Source organism: Giraffa tippelskirchi, chromosome 6 (assembly GCF_054371585.1).
Source record: "Giraffa tippelskirchi isolate mGirTip1 chromosome 6, T2T-mGirTip1v1.2.pri, whole genome shotgun sequence".
Lineage (NCBI taxonomy): Eukaryota > Metazoa > Chordata > Mammalia > Artiodactyla > Giraffidae > Giraffa > Giraffa tippelskirchi.
Genome location: NC_137280.1, coordinates 81,307,109 through 81,332,103, shown reverse-complemented (window position 1 = coordinate 81,332,103; position 24,995 = coordinate 81,307,109). Strand labels below are relative to the sequence as shown.

Here is a 24,995-nt window from a genome sequence, read left to right as displayed (position 1 = left end):
TGAAGATAGCAAGGGAATATATCAAGCAAGGATGAACACAATAAAGGACAGAAATTTTAAGGACCTAACAGAAGCAGGAAATATTAAGAGGTGGTAAGAATACACGGAAGAACTATATATAAAAAGTCTTAATAACCATGATGGTGGGGTCACTCACGTAGAGCCAGACATCCTGGAGTGCGAAGTCAAGTAGGCCTTAGGAAGAATTACTATGAACAAAGCTAGTGAAGGTAATGGAATTCCAGCTGAGCTATTTAAAATCCTAAAAGATAGATGCTGTTAAACTGCCACACACCATATGTCAGCAAATTTGGAAAACTCAGCAGTGGCCACAGGACTGGAAAAGGTTAGTTTTCATTCCAATCCCAAAGACAGACAATGCCAAAGAATGTTCAAATTACCATGAAATTGTGCTCATTTCGCATGCTAGCAAGGTTATGCTCAAAATCCTTCAAGGTAAGGTTCAGCAATACTTGAACCAAGAAGTTCCAGACGTACAAGCTGGGTTTTGAAGAGGGAGAGGAACCAGAGATAAAACTGCCAATATTCATTGGATCATAGAGAAAGCAATGGAATTCCAGAAAATCATCTACTTCTCCTTCATTGACTACGCTAAATGCTTTCACTGTGAAGATCACACACATACAAAACAAACCTGGAAAATTCTTAATGAGATGGGAATACCAGACCACCTTACTTGTCTCCTGAGAAGCCTGTATATAGGTAAAGAAGCAACAGTTAGAACTGGACATGGAACAACTGACTGGTTCAAAATCGGGAAAGAAGTATAATAAGGCTGTATATTGTCACCCTGCTTATTTAACTTATATGCCGAGTACATTATGCATAATGGTGTCCTAGATGAATTACAAGCTGAAATCAGAATTGCTGGGAGAAATGTCAACAACCTCAGATATGCAAATGAGACTACTCTGATGGCAGAAGGTGAAGAGGAACTAAAGAGCCTCTTGATGAGAGCGAAAGAGGAGAGTGAAAAAGCTGGCTTAAACCTCAGCATTCAAAAACAAAGATCATAGCATCTTGTCCCATCACTTTGTGGAAAATAAAAGGAGAAAAATTGCAAACAATGACAGACTTTCTTTTCTTGGGCCCCAAAATCACCACAAATGGTGACTGTAGCCATGAAATTAAAAAGACCCTTGCTCCTTGGAAGGAAAGCCATGACAAATCTGGACAGTGTATTAGAAAGCAGAGACATCACTTTGCCAACAAAGGTCCATATAGTCAAAGCTATGGTTTTTCTAGTAGTCATGTATGGATTTGAGAGTTGGACCATAAGGCAGGCTAAGGGCTGAAGAACTGATGCTTTCAAATTATGGTCGTGGAGAAGACTCGAGAGTCCCTTGGACAGCAGGAGATAAAACCAGTCAATCATAAAGGAAGTCAATCCTGAATATTCATGGAAGGCCTGATGCTGAAGCTCCAATACTTTGGCCACCTGACTGAAGAGCTGACTCATTAGAAAAGACCCCGATGTGAAAGATTGAAGTTAAAAAGAGAAGAGGGCAGCAGAGGATGAGATGGTTGGATAGCATCACTGATTCAATTGACATGAATTTGAGCAAACTCCAGGAGATAGTGCAGGACAGGGAAGCCTGGCATGCTGCAGTGCATACAGTTGTAGAGACCAACACGACTTAGTGACTGAACAACAACATAAGGTATCAACTCACATGGTCAGAATCGCATAATCAAAAAAAATCTACAAACAATAAATGTTGGCGAGAGTGTAGTGAGAAGGGAACCCTCTTACACTGTTGGGATACAGCTACTATGGAGAATAGTCTGGAGGTTCCTTAAAAAACTAAAATAAAACTACCACATTTATGCAGAGAAAACCAGAATTCAAAAAAATACATGCAACCCAAATGTTCATTGCAGCACTATTTACAGCAGCCAGCGCATGGCAGTAACATAAATATCCATCAACAGAGGAATGAATAAAGAAGATGTAATACATACATACAATGGAATAGTACTCAGCTATACTCCAACAGGTACACGTGTGCATGTAGTCAGAGTGGACTCTTAGCACCATCACTGCCCTCTTTTTTAATGAGGTCCTCTACACAATGGCCACCAAGGCTTGCTGTACTAAAATTGAGATGCAATTAAGTCCTTTATTTTCTGTTCAGTTCAGTTCCATCGCTCAGTCATGTCCAACTTGTTATGACCCCATGGACTGCAGCATGCCTGGCTACGCTCATCAAGAAGAGGCTTCCCAGGCCAGTCACAATGATGATCAATATGAAGGCTAGTATGTATGTCAGTAACAATAGTTAAATACAAATTTTGGGTACAACTCTGCACTGGATGATTTAAGAGAAAATAAACCAATAAACTGTGGAAAATTCTGAAAGAGATGGGAATACCAGACCATCTGACCTGTCTCTTGAGAAACCTGTATGCAGGTCAGGAAGCAACAGTTAGAACTGGACATGGAACAACAGACTGGTTCCAAATAGGAAAAGGAGTACGTCAAGGCTGTATATTGTCACCCTGCTTATTTAACTTATATGCAGAGTACATCATGAGAAACGCTGGGCTGGAAGAAACACAAGCTGGAATCAAGATTGCCGGGAGAAATATCAATAACCTCAGATATGCGGATGACACCACCCTTATGGCAGAAAGTGAAGAAGAACTAAAGAGTCTCTTGATGAAGGTGAAAGAGGAGAGTGAAAAAGTTGGCTTAAAGCTCAACGTTCAGAAAACTAAGATCATGGCATCTGGTCCCATCACTCCATGGGAAATAGATGGGGAAACAGTGGAAACAGTGTCAGACTTTATTTTTTGGGGCTCCAGAATCACTGCTGATGGTGACTGCAGCCATGAAATTAAAAGATGCTTACTCCTTGGAAGGAAGATTATGGCCAACCTAGATAGCATATTTAAAAGCAGAGACATTACTTTGCCAACAAAAGTCCGTCTAGTCAAGGCTATGGTTTTTCCAGTGGTCATGTATGGATGTGAGAGTTGGACAGTGAAGAAAGCTGAGTGCCGCAGAATTGATGCTTTTGAACTGTGGTGTTGGAGAAGACTCTTGAGAGTCCCCTGGACTGCAAGGAGATCCAATCAATCCATCCTAAAGGAGATCAATCCTGGGTGTTCATTGGAAGGTCTGATGTTGAAGCTGAAACTCCAATACTTTGGCCACCTCATGAGAAGGGTTGACTCATTGGAAAAGACCCTAATGCTGGGTAGGATTGGGGGCGGGAGGAGAAGGGGACGGCAGAGGATGAGATGGTTGGATGGCATCACCGACTCGATGAACATGCTTTTGGGTAGACTCCGGGAGTTGGTGATGGACAGAGATGCCTGGCGTGCTGCAATTCATGGGGTCGCAAAGAGTCGGACACGACTGAGCGACTGAACGGAACTGAATGAAAACAAAGATCTTCATGCCTGCACACCCTGGATAAAGTGAACATATAGTTTAAGATAAAGTTGAAGGAACAAATAGTTTAAGGATAAAGTTTAGGATAAAGTTTAAAGATGTAATGACTGCCTATGTTGTACCAAGGGCAATCTCAAGATCATAGCATTCTTCAGTTTAGTACAGTTCAGTTGCTCAGTTGTGTCTAACTCTTTGCGACCCCATGGACTGCAGAACACCAGGCTTTCCTGTCCATCACCAACTCCTGAAGGTGGCTCAAACTCATGTCCATCAAGTCGCTGATGCCATACAACCATCTCATCTCCTGTCGTCCCCTTCTCCTCCTGCCTTCAATCTTTCCCAGAATCAGGGTCTTTTCTAATGAGTCAGTTCGTTGCATCAGGTGGCCAAAGTATTTGAGTTTCAGCTTAAGTATCAGTCCTTTCAATGAATATTCAGGACTGATTTCCTTTAGGATGGACTTGTTGGATCTCCTTGCAGTCCAAGGGACTCTCAGGAGTCTTCTCCAGCCCCACAGTTCAAAAGCATCAATTCTTCAGTACTCAGCTTTCTTTATGGTCCAACTCTCACATGACTGCTGGAAAAACCATAGTTTTGACTAGACAGACCTTTGCTGGCAAAATATGTCTCTGCTTTTTAATATGCTGCTTAGGTTGGTCATAGCTTTTCTTCCAAGGAGCGAGTGTCTTAATCTGCAGTGATTTTGGAGCCCCCCCAAATAAAATCTCTGTTTCCATTGTTTCCCCATCTATTTGCCATGAGGTGATGGGGCCAGATGACATGATCTTAGTGTTCTGAATACTGAGTTTTAAGCCAACTTTTTCACTCTCCTCTTTCACTTTCATCAAGAGGCTCTTTAGTTCTTCTTTGCTTTCTGCCATAAGGGTGATGTCATATGTGTATCTGAGATTATAATATGCTGGGAGACATTTCTCCCGGCAATCTTGATTCCAGCTTGTGCTTCATCCAGCCCTGCATTTTGCATGATGTATTCTGCATATAAGTTAAATAAGCAGATGACAAAATACAGCCTTGACATAATCCTTTCCCTATTTGGAACCAGTCTGTTGTTTCATGTCCAGTTCTAACTGTTCCTTCTTGACCTGCATACAGATTTCTCAGGAGGCAGGTAAGGTGGTCTGGTATTCCCATCTCTTTAAGAATTTTCCACAGTTTGTTGTGCTCCACAAAGTCAAAGACTTTGGCGTAGTCAATAAAGCAGAAATAGATGTGTTTCTGGAACAAGATGTTTTTCTGCTTTTTCAATGATCCAGCAGATGTTGGCAATTTGATCTCTGGTTCCTCTGCCTTTTCTAAATCCAGCTTGAACATCTGGAAGTTCATGATTCATGTACTGTTAAAGCCTGGCTTGGAGAATTTTGAGCATTACTTTGCTAGCATTGAGATGAGTGCAATTGTGCAGTAGTTTGAACATTTTTTGGTATTGCTTTTCCTTGGAATTGGAATGAAAACTGACCTTTTCCAGTCCTGTGGCCACTGCTGAGTTTTCCAAATTTGCTGGCATATTAAGTGCAGCACTTTCACAGCATTATCTTTTAGGATTTGAAATAGCTCAACTGGAATTCCATCACCTCCACTAGCTTTGTTTATAGTGATGTTTCCTAAGGCCCACTTGACTTCGCATTTCAGGGTGTCTGGGTCTAGGTTAGTGATCACATTATCGTGGTTATCTGGGTCATGAAGATCTTTCTTGTACAATTCTTCTGTGTATTCTTGCCACCTCTTCTTAATATCTTCTCCTTCTGTTAGGTTCATCCATACCATTTCTGTCCTTTATTGTGCTCATCCATGCATGAAATATTCCCTTGGTATCTCTAATTTTCTTGAAGAGATCTCTAGTCCTTCCCATTCTATTATTTTCCTCTATTTCTTTGCACTGATCACTGAGGAAGACTATCTCTCCCTGCTATTCTTTGGAACTCTGCATTCAGATGGGTATAGCTTTCCTTTCCTCCTTTGTCTTTAGCTTCTCTTCTTTTCTCGGCTATTTTTAAGGCCTCCTCAGACAACCATTTTACCTTTTTGCATTTCTTTTTCTTGGGGATAGTCTTGATCACTGCCTTTTGTACAATGTCACGACCTCCATCCATAGTTCTTCAGGCACACTATCAGATCTAATTCCTTGAATCTATTTGTCACTTTCACTGTATAACTGTAAGGGATTTGATTTAGGTTATACCTGAATGGTCTAGTGGCTTCTCCTACTTTCTTCAGTTTAAGTCTGAATTTTGCAATAAGGAGTTCATGATCTGAGCCACAGTCAGCTCCCAGTCTTGTTTTTCCTGACTGTATAGAGCTTCTCCATCTTTGGCTGCAAAGAATATAATCAATCTGATTTCAATATTGACCATCTGGTGATGTTCATGTGTAGAGTCTTCTCTTGTGTTGTTGGAAGAGGGTGTTTACTATGACCAGTGCGTTCTCTTCGCAGAACTCTATTAGCCTTTGCTCTGCTTCATTCTGTACTCCAAGGCCAAATTTGCCTGTTACTCCAGGTGTTTCTTGACTTCCTACTTTTGCATTCCAGTTTCCTATAATGAAAAGGACATCTTTTTTGGGTGTTAATTCTAGAAGGTTTTGTACGTCTTCATAGAACCGTTCAACTTCAGCTTCTTCAGCATTAGTGGTTAGAGCATAGAATTGGATTACTGTGACACTGAATGGTTTGCCTTGGAAGTGAACTGAGATCATTCTCTCATTTTTGAGATTGCACACAAGAACTGCATTTTGAACTCTTTTGTTGACTATGATGGCTACTCCATTTCTCCTAAGGGATTCTTGCCCACAGTAGTAGATATAATGGTCATCGGAATTAAATTCACCCATTCCAGCCCATTTTATTTCATGGATTCCTAAAATGTTGATATTCACTCTTGCCATCTCCTGTTTGACCACTTTCAATTTACCTTGATTCGTGGACCTAACATTCCAGGCTACTATTGTTCCTTACAGCATTGGACTTTACTCCCATCACCAGTCACATCCACAACTTGGTGGTGTTTTCACTTTGGCTCTGTCACTTCATTCTTTCTGGAGTTATTTCTCTACTCTTCTCCAGTAGCATATTGGGCACCTACCGACCTGGGGAGTTCATCTTTCAGTGTCATATCTTTTTGCCTTTCATACTGTTCATGGGGTTCTCAAGGCAAGAATGCTGAAGTGGTTTGCCATTTCCTTCTCCAGTGGACCACATTTTGTTAGAACTCTTCACTATCACCCGTCCATCTTGGGTGGCCCTACATGGCTTGGCTCATAGTTTCATTGAGTTGACAAGGCTGTGGTCCATGTGATCAGTTTGAGTAGTTTTCTGTGATTGTGGTTTTCATTCTGCCTGCCCTCTCACAGATAAGGAGAAGAGGTTTATGGAAGCTTCCTAATGGCAGAAACTGACTCTGGGGGAAACTGGGTCTTGTTCTGATGGGCGGGGCCATGTTCAGTAAGTCTTTAATCCAACTTTCTGTTGATGGGCGGGGCTGTACTCCCTCCCTGTTGTTTGACCTGAGACCAAACTTGGTAGGGGTAATGAAGATAATGATGATCTTCTTCAAATGTCTTGTGCACACATTGTTGTACTCAAGTGCCCCTGACACTGTAGCAGGCTTCTGTCGACCCACACCTCTACCAGAGACTCCTGGACACTGACAGGCAAGTCTGGGTCAGTCTCTTGTGGGGTATATTTTCTGCAGTTGTGAATTATTAGAGTAAACCAATTTATTCATGATATGTCACCCTAAGGGCAGGGTTCTATTTCTTAGCATTCTTGGTTGCAAACCCCAACTTACACTGGTTTAAAATCATGGCACATTTATACCCTTATCAGGGCCCTGATCAGGCAGGTCCTTATGAACAATGACATCATAATATTAGAGTATTACCGAATGCAGGCTACTCTTTACTGAAAAGCCAATAAGCAGGCCTGATTGGTGGAAAGGAAAATTTGCTTTATTTCAGATGCTGGCAACTAGGGTTGGGGGAGAGCAGATGTTGTGGAAACTAGTGAGGCAGGAGCTTTATTTTAGACAAAAGTGGGGGCCAGCTATAGAAATAGCAGTCAATTCTGACAGTTATCTTTAAATTGGTCACTGGTGGTCTGCCCAGCGTCATCTTGGTAATTTTAGGTACAGTTAATCTTCAGAGCCAGGATCCATTTTTTCCAATTTCTTCGAGGCCAGTTCTTGGAATTGCGGCAGCTTGTGTCATGGGTATAGTCTTGTCATCATGTAATTAATTTTTCATCCTAGTATCTATAAGGCAGCTCACAGGATATGGCTCAGAATATTACCTATAGCCCTTGAGAAAGAACTAAAGTTCTTGACTATACTTACTACATTGTCATTATTTGGTCTCCTTGGATTGTTTTCATTTGTTTCCACATTTCCCACTTCTCAAACTTATTTGACTACAGTTTTCTATAGACAAAAGGCAAGTAAACGACATGGGGTTGTGGGGAGGGGGGTTGGTGGGCAAGTACCATAGGGTCCTGCTGTTTCGATAATCCCTAGCACTAACCTGGAATTATTGGTCACAGCTTTTATTGTCATGGGATTAAAAAAAAATCAAAATAAAACAACAGGCACCAAAATAGCAGAGTTGGGAGATGAAAGACAAAGAAAGTTGGTGCTAACTTGCAAGGTTATGGCCAACCTAGATAGCACATTGAAAAGCAGAGACATTACTTTGCCAATAAAAGTCCTTCTAGTCAAGGCTATGGTTTTTCCAGTGGTCATGTATGGATGTGAGAGTTGGACAGTGAAGAAAGTTGAGCGCCGAAGAATTGATGCTTTTGAACTGTGGTGTTGGAGAAGACTCTTGAGAGTCCCTTGGACTGCAAGGAGATCCAATCAATCCATCCTAAAGGAGATCAATCCTGGGTGTTCATTGGAAGGACTGATGTTGAAGCTGAAACTCCAATACTTTGGCCACCTCATGTGAAGAGTTGACTCATTAGAAAAGACCCTAATGCTTGGTAGGATTGGGGGCAGGAGGAGAAGGGGACGACAAAGTATGAGATGGTTGGATGGCATCACTGACTCGATGGACATGGGTTTGGGTAGACTCCGGGAGTTGGTGATGGACAGAGAGGCCTGGCGTGCTGAGATTCATGGGGTCGCAAAGAGTCGGACACGACTGAGCGACTGAACTGAACTGAACTTGCAATACTTATCTCCTTTTAAATAACCCCAAGTCTGCAATCTGCCTTTTCTGTGCTTTGTGAAGTATTTATCTTGCAAGGAATAAACTGGATTCATAGAGAGCAGCAAACCCAGACTGTATCTGCATGTCATCTGGTGACCTGAAATTACGAGTCCCTGGAATGATGCAGACAACATCTGGAATTGAAGCTTTTCTGAGATACACAGACCAGGCCTGTTCGAAGTTTATCACCACGCCTTTGGTGGTGACATACTGCACATTATGTCCACAAGGAATGAATGCTGTGATTAGAGGTTTGAAAGTTTCAAGCCCATCTCCAGGAAGGGGACAGCAGCTGGAGGTTGTGTTCATTCACCGATAACCAATGACTCAATCAACTGTGCCTGTGTAATGAGGCTTCCATGACAATCCCTGTAGGACTGGAGTTTCCAGGTTGGTTAGCAAGAACTCATACACATGCCTGGAGGGTGGTGCACAACTCCATGGGAGCAGAAGATCCTGCATTTGGGACCCAAGTACGCATCGCTTATCTGTTTATAGCCTTTAACTTTTTATAATTAAGCCAGAAATCTACTAAGTAAAAATCAACGTTGGTTACTTCTCTCCCTCCCACCCAGTGGTGGACTTTGAGGACCAATGAGGTATTACTCTTGCTCTAGGAGATAGCTACATACAGGCATCATCATTTCAACTGTACACATCCCCAAAGTGTAGCCCAAACAAGGAGAGTAGGGAATGGATTTTATCCCCTTTGCCTGACCAGCAAATCCAGTATGCTTTTATTCAACTTAATAAAGCCTCTGTGGAGAAACTTCTAAATACCACCAATGAAAGAGAAAATTCTGACTTTTTCCCCTAAAGTCCATGCTCCCATCATCTCTACAAAGCTCCACTACTAAAAGTATGGTTAACCACCCTGTGTTTCCTCAGGAAGTTCACTCAGTGGGGATGGAAAGCTCATTACCACGTGCTGCCAAGTTACCAGCTGTTCCTCCGGAGGTTTAGTTCAGTTGCTCAAGTCGTGTCCGACTCTGCAACGCTATGGTCTGTAGCATGCCAGGCTTTCTTGTCCATCAACTCCCAGAGCCTGCTCAAACTCATATTCATTGACTCCGTGATGTCATCCCACCAGTCTCCCTGCACTGCAGGGGACCTGGGTTCGATCCCAGTGTCAGTAAGATCCCCCGGAAAAAATGGCAACCCACTCCAGTATTCTTGCCTGGAGAATTCCATGGACAGAAGAGCCTGGCATTGTCAAGAGTAAGACACGACTGAGCGACTAACACATACACACAGTAAAAAGCCGTATGGACGCTTCATCAATCAGTCCACTAAGTAACTCAAAACGGGCTAACTCGTCTGTGTGCAGCACTTTTTGTGAACAGCTAGTGGCTCTGAAAAAAGCCTTTGGGGTCAAAGATTGGCAGCTATGTGGGCAAAAGAATCTAGGCACGTTCTCCACGAATTAGCCGTGCCAGCTGAATATCCTTAGGCATGATGGTGACACGCTTAGCATGGATGGCACACAGATTGGTGTCTTCAAAGAAACTGACTAGATACGCCTCGGATGCCTCCTGCAGTGCCATCACGGTGGAACTCTGGAAGCACAGATCGGTTTTGAAATCCTGTGCAATTTCCCGCACCAAACGCTGAAACGGCAGCTTCCGAATCAGAAGTTCGGTAGACTTCTGGTAGCGGCGGATCTCGCCAAGGGCTACGGTTCCAGGCCGATAGCGATGTGGCTTCTTCACGCCACCGGTGGCTGGAGCGCTCTTGCGAGCAACTTGGGTAGCTAGCTGCTTACGAGGCGCTTTGCCGCCGGTGGATTTGCGGGCAGTCTGCTTCGTTCGGGCCATGCCGCTGCCGCTTCTTCTGCCTAAACAAGAGAAGCTCCAGTTTCCTCTGTCGTTCGCCAAAAAGCATAAGCGCAAAGCCTGCCCTCTTTTATAGAGGGTGTAGCCTTCCCATTGGCCAGTTGCTGGGTGGCGTGAGGGCAGGCTAAGTTCTGATTGGCCCATGGAGGCAGACTGCATGGGCGCCTGCCCCTTATTTTCGCGATGCGAGGGTTTGGCCTCACAGGCCGGCATCTTGGAGCTCGCAGGGTTGCTCGAAGACCAACTGGGTCTGGGTTGGATGGGGGTAGGCATCAGGTCTTGGTTCAGGTGGGCATCACTGTGCGTGCTGCATCTCCCTGTACAGCTCCCTTGTTTTTCCTCAGCATTCTCTTCCTCCCCTATGGGCTGAGGGAAGAAAATTCTAGAAGCTTACACTCTGCATTTGGCCTGTAGGTGGTGACATTTTGAATTTTCTTGATGGTTAAAGGAATTCCTTCAATCGTTGTGCCCTGCAGTGAACCATCTTCGCCAAGTGACTCTGATGACACTCAAGATGGGGTTGGGGAGGTGGGGGTGGGGTGGGGTGGGGTGGAGGTGGGGAGTGGGAGAAGCTTAAAGAAGAAAAAGGAAGTAGAGGACCTAAGGGAAGACTTCCGGCAGGAAACTGCCCCAAGACATACCCTCTTCCCTCATTGGCCTTGGACACATGCTATTTGCATTCCTTTCCCTGATTGGTGGTAGGTAGAAGCCCTATTTTGCATAAAGCTGAACCAAAAGGAGGAGTCAGCAAATATATAAAGGAAAAACCAAGTCAGCTGTCATCTTTTCCAGAGTTGGTCCTCCATTTTCTCTTGAGGGTGTATTATCTGTTGTATTTTCAATGTTTAACTTGCTTGCGTTCTTACTGGGCCATAACTAGTCTGCTGTTTCGAACTCTTGCTATACCAGAGGAAAGCTGAGATAATCCTGTGTGCTTGAGCTGCAGTTAATTTGGTGTTTCAAATCTCTTATGTTGAGAACCTGCTGAGAGAAATAAGCCAGCCTGACAGTTCTGAACAAGATGGTTGTCTGCTCGGCTTTGGCTCACTATCCTATATCTGGGCCCTGACCTGGGAACTGGCTGGGCTCAGGGAGAAGCCTTCCCTGACCTACTGTCCCATCGACTGCCCTTGCCTTCTACTTCCTCATACCTGATTCTTCCTAGTCTTGCTCACTTCTCAGTATAAAAGAAAATCCTTCACTACCTAAACCTGTGAGAGGCTTACAGACCTTAAGGACATAGCTGAAGGGCGCCAGAATGTGCCATCCCCAAATACTATGCTATTTGAGTGGAAGGGTTGTTTTTAAACTAGACACTTGAAAAACAGCTGATGCGAGAGTATTCTGATGTCTCCTCTTTCTTACTGAAAACGGGAGTTAAAACTCCCCCGTGAAAGATGACTGCCCTATGCAAGAAGAAACAGTCTTGTCATCAAGGATGAAATATTAACACCAAAGAAGATCCTGCACAAACTGACATTAAGATAATTCCTGTCTTCTTGTAGCCTCCAAGGTATATTTTAGTTATTTTTCCATAATTGCCTTTCTTTGTTCCATCTAACACAAAAGCATTTAGGTTTTGTCTGTGGGTATTCATTTCCTTATGAGGGCTCTTGAGTCATGATAGAACTTTCATGCTTTTCTCTTATTAATTCATCTTCTGTTAACAGAGCCCCAGCTAAGAACTAAGATGAGAAGAAAGAATTTTCCTTTCCTATTGCAATAGCCCTTTCCCCTCCCTTGCAATCATCTTTTCAAATGAAAATCTCTGCTTACAAAATCTGGATTTGCTTTTCATTTGACAGTGATTGTTGCACAAAGTCCTGCCACACTCTTCAGGTCAGGTATGGTTGGCTAGGAGAGAGGCAGAAGGACCAGAGGGACCATCCTAAGCAAGCCCTGGTGTGCACAATGTCGGTCTGACCAGGGACAGACTTCATCTGACTGGGACACATTGGTTAATCTCTTCAAAGCCATCACTCATTCAGCGTAGGCAGTGTCAGAATCTGCATGTTCCCAGGGTTAAAGGGAATGATGATGGATGGATGGATGATGGTAGTTTGGTAAAGCTCAGACTATTTAAAAATATTTTTAATGCATAACGTGGAATGCCTCAATATTTTTAAATGTGTAAAAATTTTTAAAAATACAAAGAATCAATTATATTGAAGTTACCAAAAGATATACAAACCATCAAAATACAAATGTGTATCTTTATCAATGATTAAACAGCTTCTAATTGGGGAAGACTTACAACTACTGTCATTTCAAAGTAGTTATGAACATTAAAGATATTTAGAGATCTCCATCATGGCTATACGGTGATATGATTCCATAGCCTATCCTCTATTTAGCACACCAATTTTAAGGTGATTTTCCTACAGTTTGAAATATAGGTTTATTGCCAATCTCAGTCCACTTTCAAATGACACTATTCCATTTCATGGATTAGTGCAGGTAACTTATAAATAGGAATTAACAGAATATTACCATTTCCTCCCTTCCATCCCTTATTAACATTACTGTCATTATCATCCAATCTATTGTTGCCATTACTATTTGAACAGTCATCAGTTATTATGAATAGAGACATAAATAATTTTTTTGAGCTGGGTCAAAGAGAATCTTGCTGTCATATATGAAAAAGAGTATACTGTCAAAGTTTTCCTCTAAGAGCTTTATAGTTTCTGGCCTTACATTTGAATCTTTAATTTTGAGTTTATTTTTGTGTATGGTGTTAGAAAGTGTTCTAGTTTCATTTGTTTTACACATAGCTGTCCAGTTTTCCCAGCACCACTTATTGAAGAGGTTGTCTTTTCTCCATCGTATATTCTTGCCTCCTTTGTCAAAGATAAGATGCCCATATGTGCTTGGGTTTATCTCTGGGCTTTCTATCTTGTTCCATGGGTCTACATTTTTAGTTTTGTAGCAATACCATACTGTCTCAATGACTGTAGCTTTGTAGTATAATCTGAAGTCAGGAAGGTTGATTCCTCCAGCTCCAGTCTTCTTTTTCAAGATTGCTTTGTCTATTTGGGGTCTTTTATTTTCTCCTTCACTTTTGATGAATACTTTTGTTGGATACAAATTTCTAGGTTAGTAATTTAATACAATAACTTGTACATACGACATGCGACACTTTCTCTCGTGATTTCTGATGAAAAGTCTTAACTTTGTAGTTAAAGTGTTGCCCCACCCCCACCCTGGTTCTTTCAAGATTATTTTCATCTTTGATTTTCTGTAATTGAATGTAACGGAGAAGGCAATGGCACCCCACTCCAGTACTCTTCCCTGGAAAATCCCATGGACGGAGGAGCCTGGTGGGCTGCAGTCCATGGGGTCGCTAAGAGTCGGACACAACTGAGCAACTTCACTTTCACTTTTCCCTTTCCTGCACTGGAGAAGGAAATGGCAACCGACTCCAGTATTCTTGCCTGGAGAATCCCAGGGACGGCGGAGCCTGGTGGGCTGCTGTCTGTGGGGTCGCACAGAGTCAGACACAACTGAAGCGACTTAGCAGCAGCAGCAGCAGCAATTGAATGTAATGTGCCTCAGCGTAATTTTTTTTTTTTTTTGGTGTTCTCTGAACCTCCTGGATCTGTGGTTTAGTCTCCATCATTTTGGAAAATCCTCAACCATTATTCTCCTCACTTCTCTTTCTGCTATTCTAATTACACATATGCTACAGCTTTTGTAATTATCCCACAGTCCTAGAATATTGTTTTCTATTTATTGTTATTATTCCTTTTTCATTTTGGATTTCAGTTGGGGAGATTTCTATTGATATTTCTTCAAGCTCATGGATTCTTTTTTAGACTGTAGGAAGTTGGCTAATGAGCCCATCAAAGGCAGTCTTCATTTGTTAGGGTTTTCAATTTCTCACATTCCCTTTTGATTCTTTCTTAGCATTTTTATCTATGTACATTGTCTTATCTATTCTTGCATGCCGTCTACTTTATCCATTAGAGCTTTAACATCTTAGTCACAGTTTTAAAATTCTGGTCTGAAAGATAATTCCAACACTTGTGTCATATCTGAGTCTGGTTCTATGTTTATTTAAATCAATTAGGACTGTTGTCTTTTTTTTTTTTGCCTTCTGATGCGAAAGATTAGCAAATCTCTTCAAGAAAATGAGAGGGAACATTTCATGCAAAGATGGGCACAATAAAGGAGAGAAATGGTATGGACCTAACAGAAGCAGAAGATACTAAGAGGTGGCAAAAATACACAAAAAGTGAAAGTGAAGTCATTCAGTTGTGTCTGCCTCTTTGCAATCCCATGGACTCTAGCCTACCAGGCTCCTCCATCCAAGCAATTTTCCAGGTAAGAGTACTTGAGTGGGTTGCCATTTCCTTCTCCAGGGGATCTTCCCGACCTAGGGATCAAACCTGGGTCTCCCGCATTGCAGGCATCTGAGCCACCAGGGAAGCACAGAATACAGAGAAAAACTATACAAACAAGATCTTCATGACCCAGATAACCACGATGGCGGGATCACTCACCTTTAGCCAGACATCATGGAATGCAAAATCAAGTAGGCCTTAGGAAGCATCACTGACAAAGTTAGTGGAGGTGATGGAATTCGGCTCAAACTGCTGACCCACATGCTCTCTAGGAATTTGGGGGCAGATCTGATATCCTGCAGGAATGACCTAGAAGGACGTGACCCAGAGGGCTGCATGTGGCTGAGAGTGAGCTGAGGACAGGGCAGCAGGAGGCAGAGGGGTCCTGGAGGCCCATGGGCAGCACTGACAGGAGGGGCTGTTGGGTCCAAAGTTGAGAGAGGAGAGAAGACCTGGTGTCCCTGGAGACCTCTGCAGGTGGCAGTAGAACCCAGCTAACCAGGAATTGGGAGAGAGGGAAGCAGGCAGAGGAAGAGATGCAGTTTTAAAGCTTTTGCTGGGCATGCACTGGGGAAAATCAAAGCTTCATGAGGCTTTGTGAGCAATGCATAGAAATAAGACCCTGCCTGGAGGTAGGGAAGTTGTGAAGGGGGAGGCATTAGGCAGATTCTGAAGACCAGGGCTGGGCAGTCATGTTAACAGGATGATGTAGGAGGAGAACAACTCAGCTCAGCCCAGATCTGATGGCACTAGGAACTAGGTGACCCAGTACTTCAAGTTTTAATCCCAAGTTCCTCTGCTCTCCCTAGTCTAGGGGAGCACAGAAACTTTGGGGGAAAGGGAGGAGTCCATTTGCTTTTTCACTTGGAAGATTCTTGAATTTGTTGGTGAATATATGAAAACTGATACTGTAGGAAGGAAAGACTAGATGTGCAGCAGAGGCTGGGTACAGGCCACACCTAGAGAGAGGTGAGACGGCCTATTAGACTTGGACCAAGCTGAGAATTCCAGAAACTAGGAACACTTAATCTGCAGTGAGCATGGATGCTTCTGAGGCCGCTCAGGCTGCATTCTTCTTCTGGGATCTACCCCCCACTTCATCTTTCTTAATAAAGTGCCCACCCATAGGGATACGGGGAGAATGACCAAGATAATTCTGGTGAAGTGAATGTATGATATGTGTCAGTTGGCTGGGAAGAGGGCTTGAAACTCCACCGAGGCAGGCAGAAGGAAAGGCTGTGGCTATCCAAAGGACTCCATGCCCTCTCCCTACGTGGTCTCTGAGGGATGCTACTGTGCAGGCAGGCCAGCCCACACTCCACCTACTGGATAAAAGTGATAGAGACACAAACTCTGTCTTCTTTCTAGTGCATATCCTTGTATTAGGTTCACTTATCTTTTTAAATCAAGGTGAAATTCACATAAACACAAACCATTCTAAAGTGAGCAATTCACTGACATATAGGCATTCACAATCACCTCTTTCCACCTCTATTTTCATCACTCCAAAAGTGAACAATATTCCATATTCCTCTAGTACCCAACAACTAAGTAGCAGCAACTAAGCTACTCTCCTTATGAATTTGTCTGTTTTGTATGCTATCATATAAATGGGATCATACAATAGGTGACTTTTAGTGTCCAGCTTCTTTAACTTACCACAACATTTTTGAGGTTCATTCATGAACATGCCATTCCTTTTTATGACTAAATACTATTCCATTATATGGATAGACCACATTTTGTTTATCCATTCATGTTACGGACATTTGGACTGTTTCTATGTTTGGGATGCTGCTGTGAATGTAAGATGGGTATCTGGGTAGCCAAGTCCTTGTATGTATCTGGGGGATGGAATAGCTGAGCCATATGCTGTTCTCTTCTTTAAGCATGAGTCTGATGAGCTTTCTCTACCCAAGGCAGGCAGCTCTGCATACTGCATCGTGTTTCTAAACTGATAACCCTGATAGATGATCAGACCAGAGCTGCCCAACAGAACTTTCTGTAATTATGGAGACCTTCTGTATCTGTTCTGTCCAGTCTGGTAGCCATTAGCCATGTGTGGCTAGGACGACTGAGAAACTGCATCTTTGTATTTAATTTTAATTAATTGAAAATCAGGGCTTGTGGCTATATAAACTCAGCCTTAGAAGTGACAAAAAAGGGCTGCCTCTTGGAGCACCTCCCACCTCATGCTTCCCTGTTAACACTCCACTTGAGGAACTGAAAATGTGGAGCTCAGTGATGACACTTGGAAGACCCGAGCTCTCCCTGTTCCTGAGAAACCTCTCTTTCTTAAATAACACTGAAGGAGGTGAAGACATACAATGACCTGCAGCAACATCAACAGAAAAATAAAGTTTAAAGTAGAATTGAAGGCTGTCATGGGAAGCACAATGTACAGATTTCCAGAACTCTATAATCCCTTGCATAATCTTTGCAGTTTGTTTCATTGAAATGGGTCCCATTAGGCAATGTGAATGCTACTATCTACCTGCACTGCAGAGCAGTTGGGTGTTGTTTCCATCCACACTGATGGTTCTTATCAATTTTTGGTGCAGACAGTTTCATAGTGCTAGAATATTTTCTAAAGACTAGCAAATATGCGGTTAGCTCCAGATAGTGTCTAGGGAGCCCTGGTTTGAGTACATCTAATTTTGTAAGATAAATATTATTATATAACATTCTTAAATTGTTTTAGTGGCCTGTACTTATTATAATAAAAAAAAATTAACGGAACCAGTAAGGATGACAGCAAGAATAACATTTACTAAACTCATAATGTGCTAGAGATTTTTAAACATAGGGATTACTATGGATTTACTCATTTAATCCCTTAACTCCATGAAGTAAGTGCTAATTAACATATTCACTTCTCAGTAGACTTTGCAGAAGCATATCCTGGTCACTCCACCCCTTATTTGTAACAGCATGTGGAATTCATGAACAATCATCTTTTGAAATATCCACATATATATTACTTACTCTGGTCCTAACACTGTTCATTTTAAATTTACTGAATTCACAAAAGTAATTTTATGAAATTCAATGTACTAATTATTTTGACTCTAGCTATCAGTTTAAGGGGCTCTCTTATTAACGTTTAACCAACTCAAATATAGTAATTTAAACTCCTTTAATTATCCTATCTACAATGTTTCCTTTAAAAATGTGCACCTATTTTCAAAATGCAAACTGATACATTTCAAATGCTGAAAATGCATCTAGCAAGACATACCCTTCCTAAGACCTTAGAATTCGCAATACAATAGGCAATTCTGGTCTCATGTTCTCTAAAAATCTAACTCATGCATTCATACCTTTTAAGATGTAAATCACCTTTACCTATCAGAACCTCAAATGACAGATTTTAAGATTAAATACTTTCAATACCAGTTCAATCTATGGATTTCTCCTGGGATAAGAAAACAGTCCGTACTTGGAGTCTGAATGTCACAATAATGACTTTCCGGAGTCAAAAGTAGCTTGTCACCGGTAATAAATTCTTAAGGATGAGTAGGATTAAAACTCCATGACCTTGGGGGTAAGATTCAAGAGAAAATGTCAGACATTCCCCGCAGCAAACGAACACACACAGCCCACTGTGCCCCTGTGCGCACCCAAATCACGTCTCTGGTTCGATTTCCCGCAAGCCCAGCCTTCCTCAGATTCGCGCAGAAATGCGCTCCGAAAGACACAGCCCTTGGCCAGTACGGCTCTTTTCTAGAAGCTGTGGGTGGCTCTGAAAAGAGCCTTTGGTGTCAGGGGGCCCACAGGGAGCGCTGCCGTTTCCGGCCCGCCTCCGCCGCCTCACTTGCCCTTGGCCTTGTGGTGGCTCTCCGTTTTCTTGGGCAGTAGCACGGCCTGGATGTTGGGCAGGACACCGCCCTGCGCGATGGTCACGCGGCCCAGCAGCTTGTTAAGCTCTTCGTCGTTACGGATGGCTAACTGCAGATGGCGTGGGATAATACGCGTCTTCTTGTTGTCGCGCGCCGCGTTGCCCGCCAGCTCTAGGATCTCGGCCGTTAGGTACTCCAACACGGCTGCCAAATAGACAGGCGCGCCAGCACCCACACGCTCAGAATAGTTACCTTTGCGGAGCAGCCGATGCACTCGGCCCACAGGAAACTGCAAGCCCGCGCGCGAAGAGCGCGACTTCGCTTTCGCACGCGCCTTACCGCCCTGTTTGCCTCGGCCAGACATCTCCCACTCAAGCACAACCACAAAACAAACCCAAAAAACAGAACACCAACCAACAAACCCACTATACGCAGAGAGTCCTTATATATGGTCTTGAGGTAGTGCAGTCGGCGCCACCCGATTGGGTAGTGATGGTGACCAATCAGAAAACGAAGTCACCATTTTCCCCCTAATTTGCATCTGCTTTTTCCAGTGATGACGTTGCGCGTTGCTTGATCCTATCAGAAATTAGAAACTCTGGATCCCTTATTTGAATACAGGACGTATAAATTGAGTTGCTCCGCAAACAGGTTTTTTTTTTCTGTTTGGAAAGATCCGCTGACATGCCCGATCCGTCCAAATCAGCTCCCGCACCCAAGAAGGGCTCCAAGAAAGCTGTTACTAAAGCGCAGAAGAAGGATGGTAAAAAGCGTAAGCGCAGCCGTAAAGAGAGTTATTCCATCTACGTGTATAAGGTGCTGAAGCAAGTGCACCCAGACACCGGTATTTCTTCCAAGGCTATGGGCATCATGAACTCGTTCGTGAACGACATCTTCGAGCGTATCGCCAGCGAAGCCTCCCGTTTGGCGCACTACAACAAGCGTTCTACCATCACGTCCCGGGAGGTGCAAACAGCTGTGCGCCTGCTGTTGCCCGGCGAGTTGGCCAAACACGCTGTCTCGGAAGGTACCAAAGCCGTCACCAAATATACCAGCTCTAAATGAGTTGCATCTCGTTGCCCGGAAACCCAAAGGCTCTTTTCAGAGCCACTCACAAGATCGAGAAAGGGTGTCGAACACGTGAAGGGTTTGTTATGTAAAAGCATCCCTTGTCTCCTTCGTAGCGGCTCCTAGGTTACTAGAAGGGCGCCCGGATTCCTACCCCCCTCCCCCCCACCCCATAGACGTCTGCGCGCGTGTGTACGTGAACAGAATGCAAAAGTGTACCTGTATTTTATCAGTGGTCGGGGTTGGGCTGGCGAGGAAAAATAACAGTGAGGGAAACAATGAAAAGGCTGTGTGTCCACCCCTGCTTCCGCCCAATGCTATCGACGCTTCACTAAGAAAAATAGGAATCCTGAGTGCAACTCTAGGGTCTGGAGAGTGCTATTTCCGAGGCCTGTGGGCATGGTACAATTTTGCGTGCGCATGACGTTCGCCGGTGGGTGGGTGGCGTGGGTCCTCACCATCCCCTACCCCCGCCCCCATCCCCCGCTTCCCCAGAGGGACCGTATGCTATTCGAATACGTCCGTGTTTCCTAATGAGTGAGCCCGAAGATGTACTGAAAGACGCGCTGGGTGAGGCCCCCGGAGGTGGTGTACAGCTTTGGCGCTGGCGCCTGGCGCTGCATCTCCGCCCGAACCAGGTATCTTTGTCCTAAGGCAATGAACATTCACGGGAGGGTGTTTGCATGTCTGGATCCTTCAAAGGCGGGATGTTTGAAACCGAAAGGAAAATGGAAGCGTGGTGGAACACTGCTCTGTGCTCGAGAACTGGATGTAATAAGCCAACCCCGGCTGCAGATAGTTGGGGGCGGGGGCGGGGCCGGGGGCGGGGGCGGGGGCGGGGGCGGGGGCGGGGGCGGGAGGGCGATTTGAGAGAAAATCAACCTTTTTCTTAGAAAATGTAAACTTCCACTTCAGCCCCATTATTCTCAGTGACGCACTAGTGACGCAGAATTTTCCCTTTGAGTTCATGGCATTCATTTGGAAAGTCATCTTAGTTCAGAGAAAGTGCTTTAGCATGAAGAGTTCACCCAGGAAGACATCGCCTACCTTTTTTGCCTGTTTTTTCTTATTTGTAAGAATAGGATTTCAAGTAAATCACTTACTTGAGCTGTTTTGAGAATTAGATGTGTTGAAAGGTCGTGTCATCATCTCGGGTAAGGAACTGACGTTCAATTAAAGGCTAACAACCGGGCTTTTGCAAATCATCTCCAAAGGAAGAAGGTTGCCTGCTTGAGTCGGTTGGTAGGGCTGGGCTGGGCTGGGCTGGGCTGGGCTGGGCTGGGCTGGGTTGGGCTGGGGAGAAAACGTGCTCACTGCCACCGTGTCCTCAACCACAGCGGCTGGAAAACGCCTGCCTCATTCCTTTTTCTACATGGGTTCACTGTAAAAGAATTTCTAAAACCCCACACATTTTAAAGTTGGCGTCCAAAATACTTCAGTTCAGTTCAGTCGCTCAGTCGTGTCCGACTCTTTGCGACCCCATGAATTGCAGCACGCCAGGCATCTCTGTCCATCACCAACTCCCGGAGTCTACCAAAACGCATGTTCATCGAGTCGGTGATGCCATCCAATCATCTCATCCTCTGCCGTCCCCTTCTCCTCCCGCCCCCAATCCTACCCAGCATTAGGGTCTTTTCCAATGAGTCAACCCTTCGCATGAGGTGGCCAAAGTATTGGAGTTTCAGCTTCAACACCAGACCTTCCAATGAACACCCAGGATTGATCCCTTTTAGGATGGATTGATTGGATCTCCTTGCAGTCCAAGGGACTCTCAAGAGTCTTCTCCAACACCACAGTTCAAAAGCATCAATTCTGTGGTGCTCAGCTTTCTTCACCGTTCAACTCTCACATCCATACATGACCACTGGAAAAACCATAGCCTTGACTAGACGGACTTTTGTTGGCAAAGTAATGTCTCTGCTTTTAAATATGCTATCTAGGTTGGCCATAACCTTCCTTCCAAGGAGTAAGCGTCTTTTAATTTCACGGCTGCAGTCACCATCAGCAGTGATTCTGGAGCCCCAAAAAATAAAGTCTGACACTGTTTCCACTGTTTCCCCATCTATTTCCCATGGAGTGATGGGACCAGATGCCATGATCTTAGTTTTCTGAACGTTGAGCTTTAAGCCAACTTTTTCACTCTCCTCCTTCACCTTCATCAAGAGGCTCTTTAGTTCTTCTTCACTCTCTGCCATAAGGGTGGTGTCATCCGCATATCTGAGGTTATTGATATTTCTTCCAGCAATCTTGATTCCAGCTTGTTTCTTCCAGCCCAGCGTTTCTCATGATGTACTCTGCATGTAAGTTAAATTCATGGTTAGTTAATAGTTGCAAGAATGCAAATCCCAAGATAGGACGTTTTACAAAACAAAATGGTCTCACATCAGTTTTTTAAAGGTTTCTATTGAAATAGCTATTCAATACCAGTCAGATTACAGAATATACTATTAAATTATTCGTTAACACTGAGCTAGTTTAGGTAATTCTTTTTTCACCTCGAACTCATTTTCATTCAACTTCAGATTCAGCATTTCATCCTAATGTAAGCTATGTGTATTTAGCATTATCTACCTCCTTTATACAGAAAAATGGAAATTGAAATTTAAAAACTTGTTGGTGAGCAGAAATGTTTAAAAATCATCTGGACAACACACAATTGTTTAAATATAAATAAGTTTTGATAGATATATATAAAACCGAAAATAAAACTTTAGTGAAAACTGCCTCATTTAAAGATGGTCTCAGCCTCCCACACCCTCCTTTCCTTTCTGCCTGAGTTAGTTTGTGCACTCATGGGCATATATAGTTATAGTTACAGTGATAGAAGTGTGCAGGCATTATCTTTCCCCTTGTTCTCTTTTACTGATATGAGTGTTTGAACGTATCTGTATATTCTATCTGTATATGTTTGAACATGTCTGTATGTTTGAACATACCTATATGAACATATCTAGTGTTCGAACGTATTCTTTGTAGCCTGAAACGGTGTTTACAAAAATAAATACTTCGAAATGGAAATTTTGTCCTAGCAGTTTTACTTACTTCTTTGCCTTCCTAGTTGTAATACAAAATTTAAACAGTGATCTGTCATCAAAAGATAACACCTTTAATTTTCTCAGTAGATATCTGTCATATTAAAAACTACTGGCTTCCGGTGGAGCTCCTGCGCTAGAGGCGGCCAAGTCACGTACCGCAACCTGTCGACAGGGCTGCCAAGTCGGCACAGCAGAGGAGGAGGCGGCGGCCGTGGGGGAGTGCATAGGCAGCACGGTCTATAGCAAGCACTGACCCTTCAGCATCCTCAGTGGGCTCATCCAGATGGTTAGCCCTGAAAATGCTGAATCCAGCTCTGATGGTGAGGAGCAGCAGATGGAGCTCGATGAAGAAATGGAGAATGAAATTTGCAGAGTATGGGATATGCCAATGGATGAGGATGTGGCTTTGTTTCTCCAAGAATTTAATGCTCCTGACATATTTATGGGAGTATTGGCCAAATCCAAATGTCTTCGATTAAGAGAAATATGTATGGGAATTTTAGGTAATATGGCCTGTTTCCAGGAGATATGTGTGTCCATCAGCAGTGATAAAAATCTTGGCTAGGTATTCAGACCCTCCTACTCTGCTGGAAACAAGCAGGTTGTTGCTTACTTGTCTTTCCCAGACATAAGTGGCCAGTGTCTGGGTTGAAAGAATCCGAGAAAATCCAGCTATTTATGATAGTATTTGCTTCATCATGTCAAGTTCAACAAATGTTGACTTGCTGGTAAAGGTTGGGGAGGTTGTGGACAAGTAGTTTGATTTGGATGAGAAGCTAACATTGGAATGGATTAGAAGTGGGGCTGTTCAGGCTCTGGACCAACCCCAGGAAGATTCTGAACAGCAGCCAGAGTTTCGAATTGTGCCCTGTCTGCTTGAAGCTGCCAAACAAGTACACTCTGAAAATCCAGAAGGGCTTGAGATTTACATGCATGTCTTACAGCTGCTCACCACAGTAGATGATGGAATTTAAGCAATTGTACAGTGTCCTGACACTGGAAAAGACACTTGGAATATACTTTTTGACCTGGTGTGCCATGAATTTTGCCAGTCTGATGATCCGCCCATCATACTGCAAGAACAGAAAACAGTGCTGGCCTCTGTTTTTTCATTGTTGTCTGCCATCTATGCTTCACAGACTGAACAGGAGTATCTAAAGATGGGAAAAGTGGATCTTCCTCTAATTGACAGCCTGATTTGTGTCTTACAAAATATGGAACATTGTCAGAAGAACCCAGAGAACTCAATGGAGTCTAACACAGAAGAAACTAAAAGTCTGATTTAACCCAAGATGGTTTCCACTTGAAAATCTTGAAGGATATTTCATGTGAATTTCTTTCTAATATTTTCCAGGTATTAACAAAGGAGACCAGTAACTCAAGAGATTAAAGGAGGGCAAGTTAAGCAAACAGAAGCGTTCCTGTGCATTTGAGAGTCTTCTTCCTTTCTGTAGCCCTGTGTGGAAGACTTTCTCAAAATCCTCCATGAAGTTGATAAGACCCTTGCTGGTAACCTGGAAGAAAACTTCCCAAGTTTGAAGTTTCAGACTTAAAAAATATTAGAATCCCTCTGCCCAAGAAATGGACTCTCTGACTGTTGAAACTGACAAATAGGAAATATTAGACCATAATTGTTTGGTATTATAGTCATGCTCTTCTCCAGCCTTACCTCATTTTTGTTTGGCATTGGAATAGTTTCATTACCATCAAACATCATCTCCCTCCACTCGTTATTTTTTTTTTGTATTGGTTGTGCTGTATTGTCTTCTTCAGGTAAAGAAAACAAAATTATCACCGAGGTCCTTTTAAGAATATTTGAGGGGTTGCTGAGGATTTTCTTCATAACTCTTAACTGGATTTTTACTAGGAATTTTATATTCATATCTACTACAAGTGCATAAAGCTGCACTAATAGAAAACCCTACTATAGTAGCTTAATCTGTTAGCTTGTATGTATTTTATGCAATAAGAAGTCCAGAGGTGGGCTGTCCAGGCTCAGGGACCCTGACTCCTTTCACCTCTGTGTGGTCTAACGGGTAGACTTTTGTGTTCATTTTTATTGTCTTTTGGTTAAAGGGACTATAATACCTCTGGTCCTTCTACATTCAGGGAAGAAAAAAAGAGAAAGAGGCCAAGGGGCTTTCTCTTAGCAAATCTTTACTTTTTATTTGGAAAGGACAGCTCTCCCTGGCCAGAACCATGTCTTATGTCCGTCCCTAACTGTAGGTATTTGAAATTAAGTA

General features: G+C 43.3%; 4 protein-coding genes and 1 pseudogene across 25 annotated transcripts in view; 3 read left to right on the top strand and 2 right to left on the bottom strand.

Annotated features, from left to right (window-relative positions):
* The window catches only part of H2AC25 (H2A clustered histone 25), a 29,333-nt gene extending 10,266 nt beyond the window's left edge, over positions 1-19,067 (bottom strand). For 2 of the 11 annotated variants that reach the window (XR_014055976.1, XR_014055978.1), the window contains exons 1-2: positions 18,431-19,067; positions 18,250-18,347 (exon numbers count right to left, since the gene is read on the bottom strand). Coding sequence is in view for 3 of the 11 variants with exons in the window: in XM_081497874.1 (XP_081354000.1) it covers positions 18,286-18,347; positions 18,629-19,013 (447 nt within the window). In the remaining 8 variants the exon portion in view is untranslated. Of the gene's footprint in view, positions 1-16,902; positions 17,143-18,203; positions 18,348-18,430 lie in introns of those variants that run through there. The other 9 variants (XR_014055973.1, XR_014055974.1, XM_081497874.1 and 6 more) reach the window with 6 other exon arrangements.
* Positions 1-24,995, top strand: part of RNF187 (ring finger protein 187) — an 87,818-nt gene that overhangs the window by 20,722 nt on the left and 42,101 nt on the right. The window lies entirely within an intron of this gene.
* H3-4 (H3.4 histone, cluster member) lies at positions 7,360-13,667 on the bottom strand. The gene has a single exon (XM_081497878.1). The coding sequence runs from the start codon at positions 10,738-10,740 to the stop codon at positions 10,039-10,041; it is 702 nt and encodes a 233-aa protein (XP_081354004.1). The 5' UTR covers positions 10,741-13,667; the 3' UTR covers positions 7,360-10,038.
* On the top strand, positions 19,334-19,996 carry H2BC26 (H2B clustered histone 26). The gene has a single exon (XM_081497879.1). It carries the CDS (start codon positions 19,334-19,336, stop codon positions 19,712-19,714), a length of 381 nt encoding a protein of 126 aa, XP_081354005.1. The 3' UTR covers positions 19,715-19,996.
* LOC145510800 (protein SAAL1 pseudogene) lies at positions 20,138-24,413 on the top strand (annotated as a pseudogene).

Excerpts from the sequence above, each read along its gene's own strand:
- H2BC26 (XM_081497879.1), top strand. The coding sequence starts at position 19,334 with ATGCCCGATCCGTCCAAATCAGCTCCCGCACCCAAGAAGGGCTCCAAG.
- H3-4 (XM_081497878.1), bottom strand. The coding sequence starts at position 10,740 with ATGCCTACCCCCATCCAACCCAGACCCAGTTGGTCTTCGAGCAACCCT.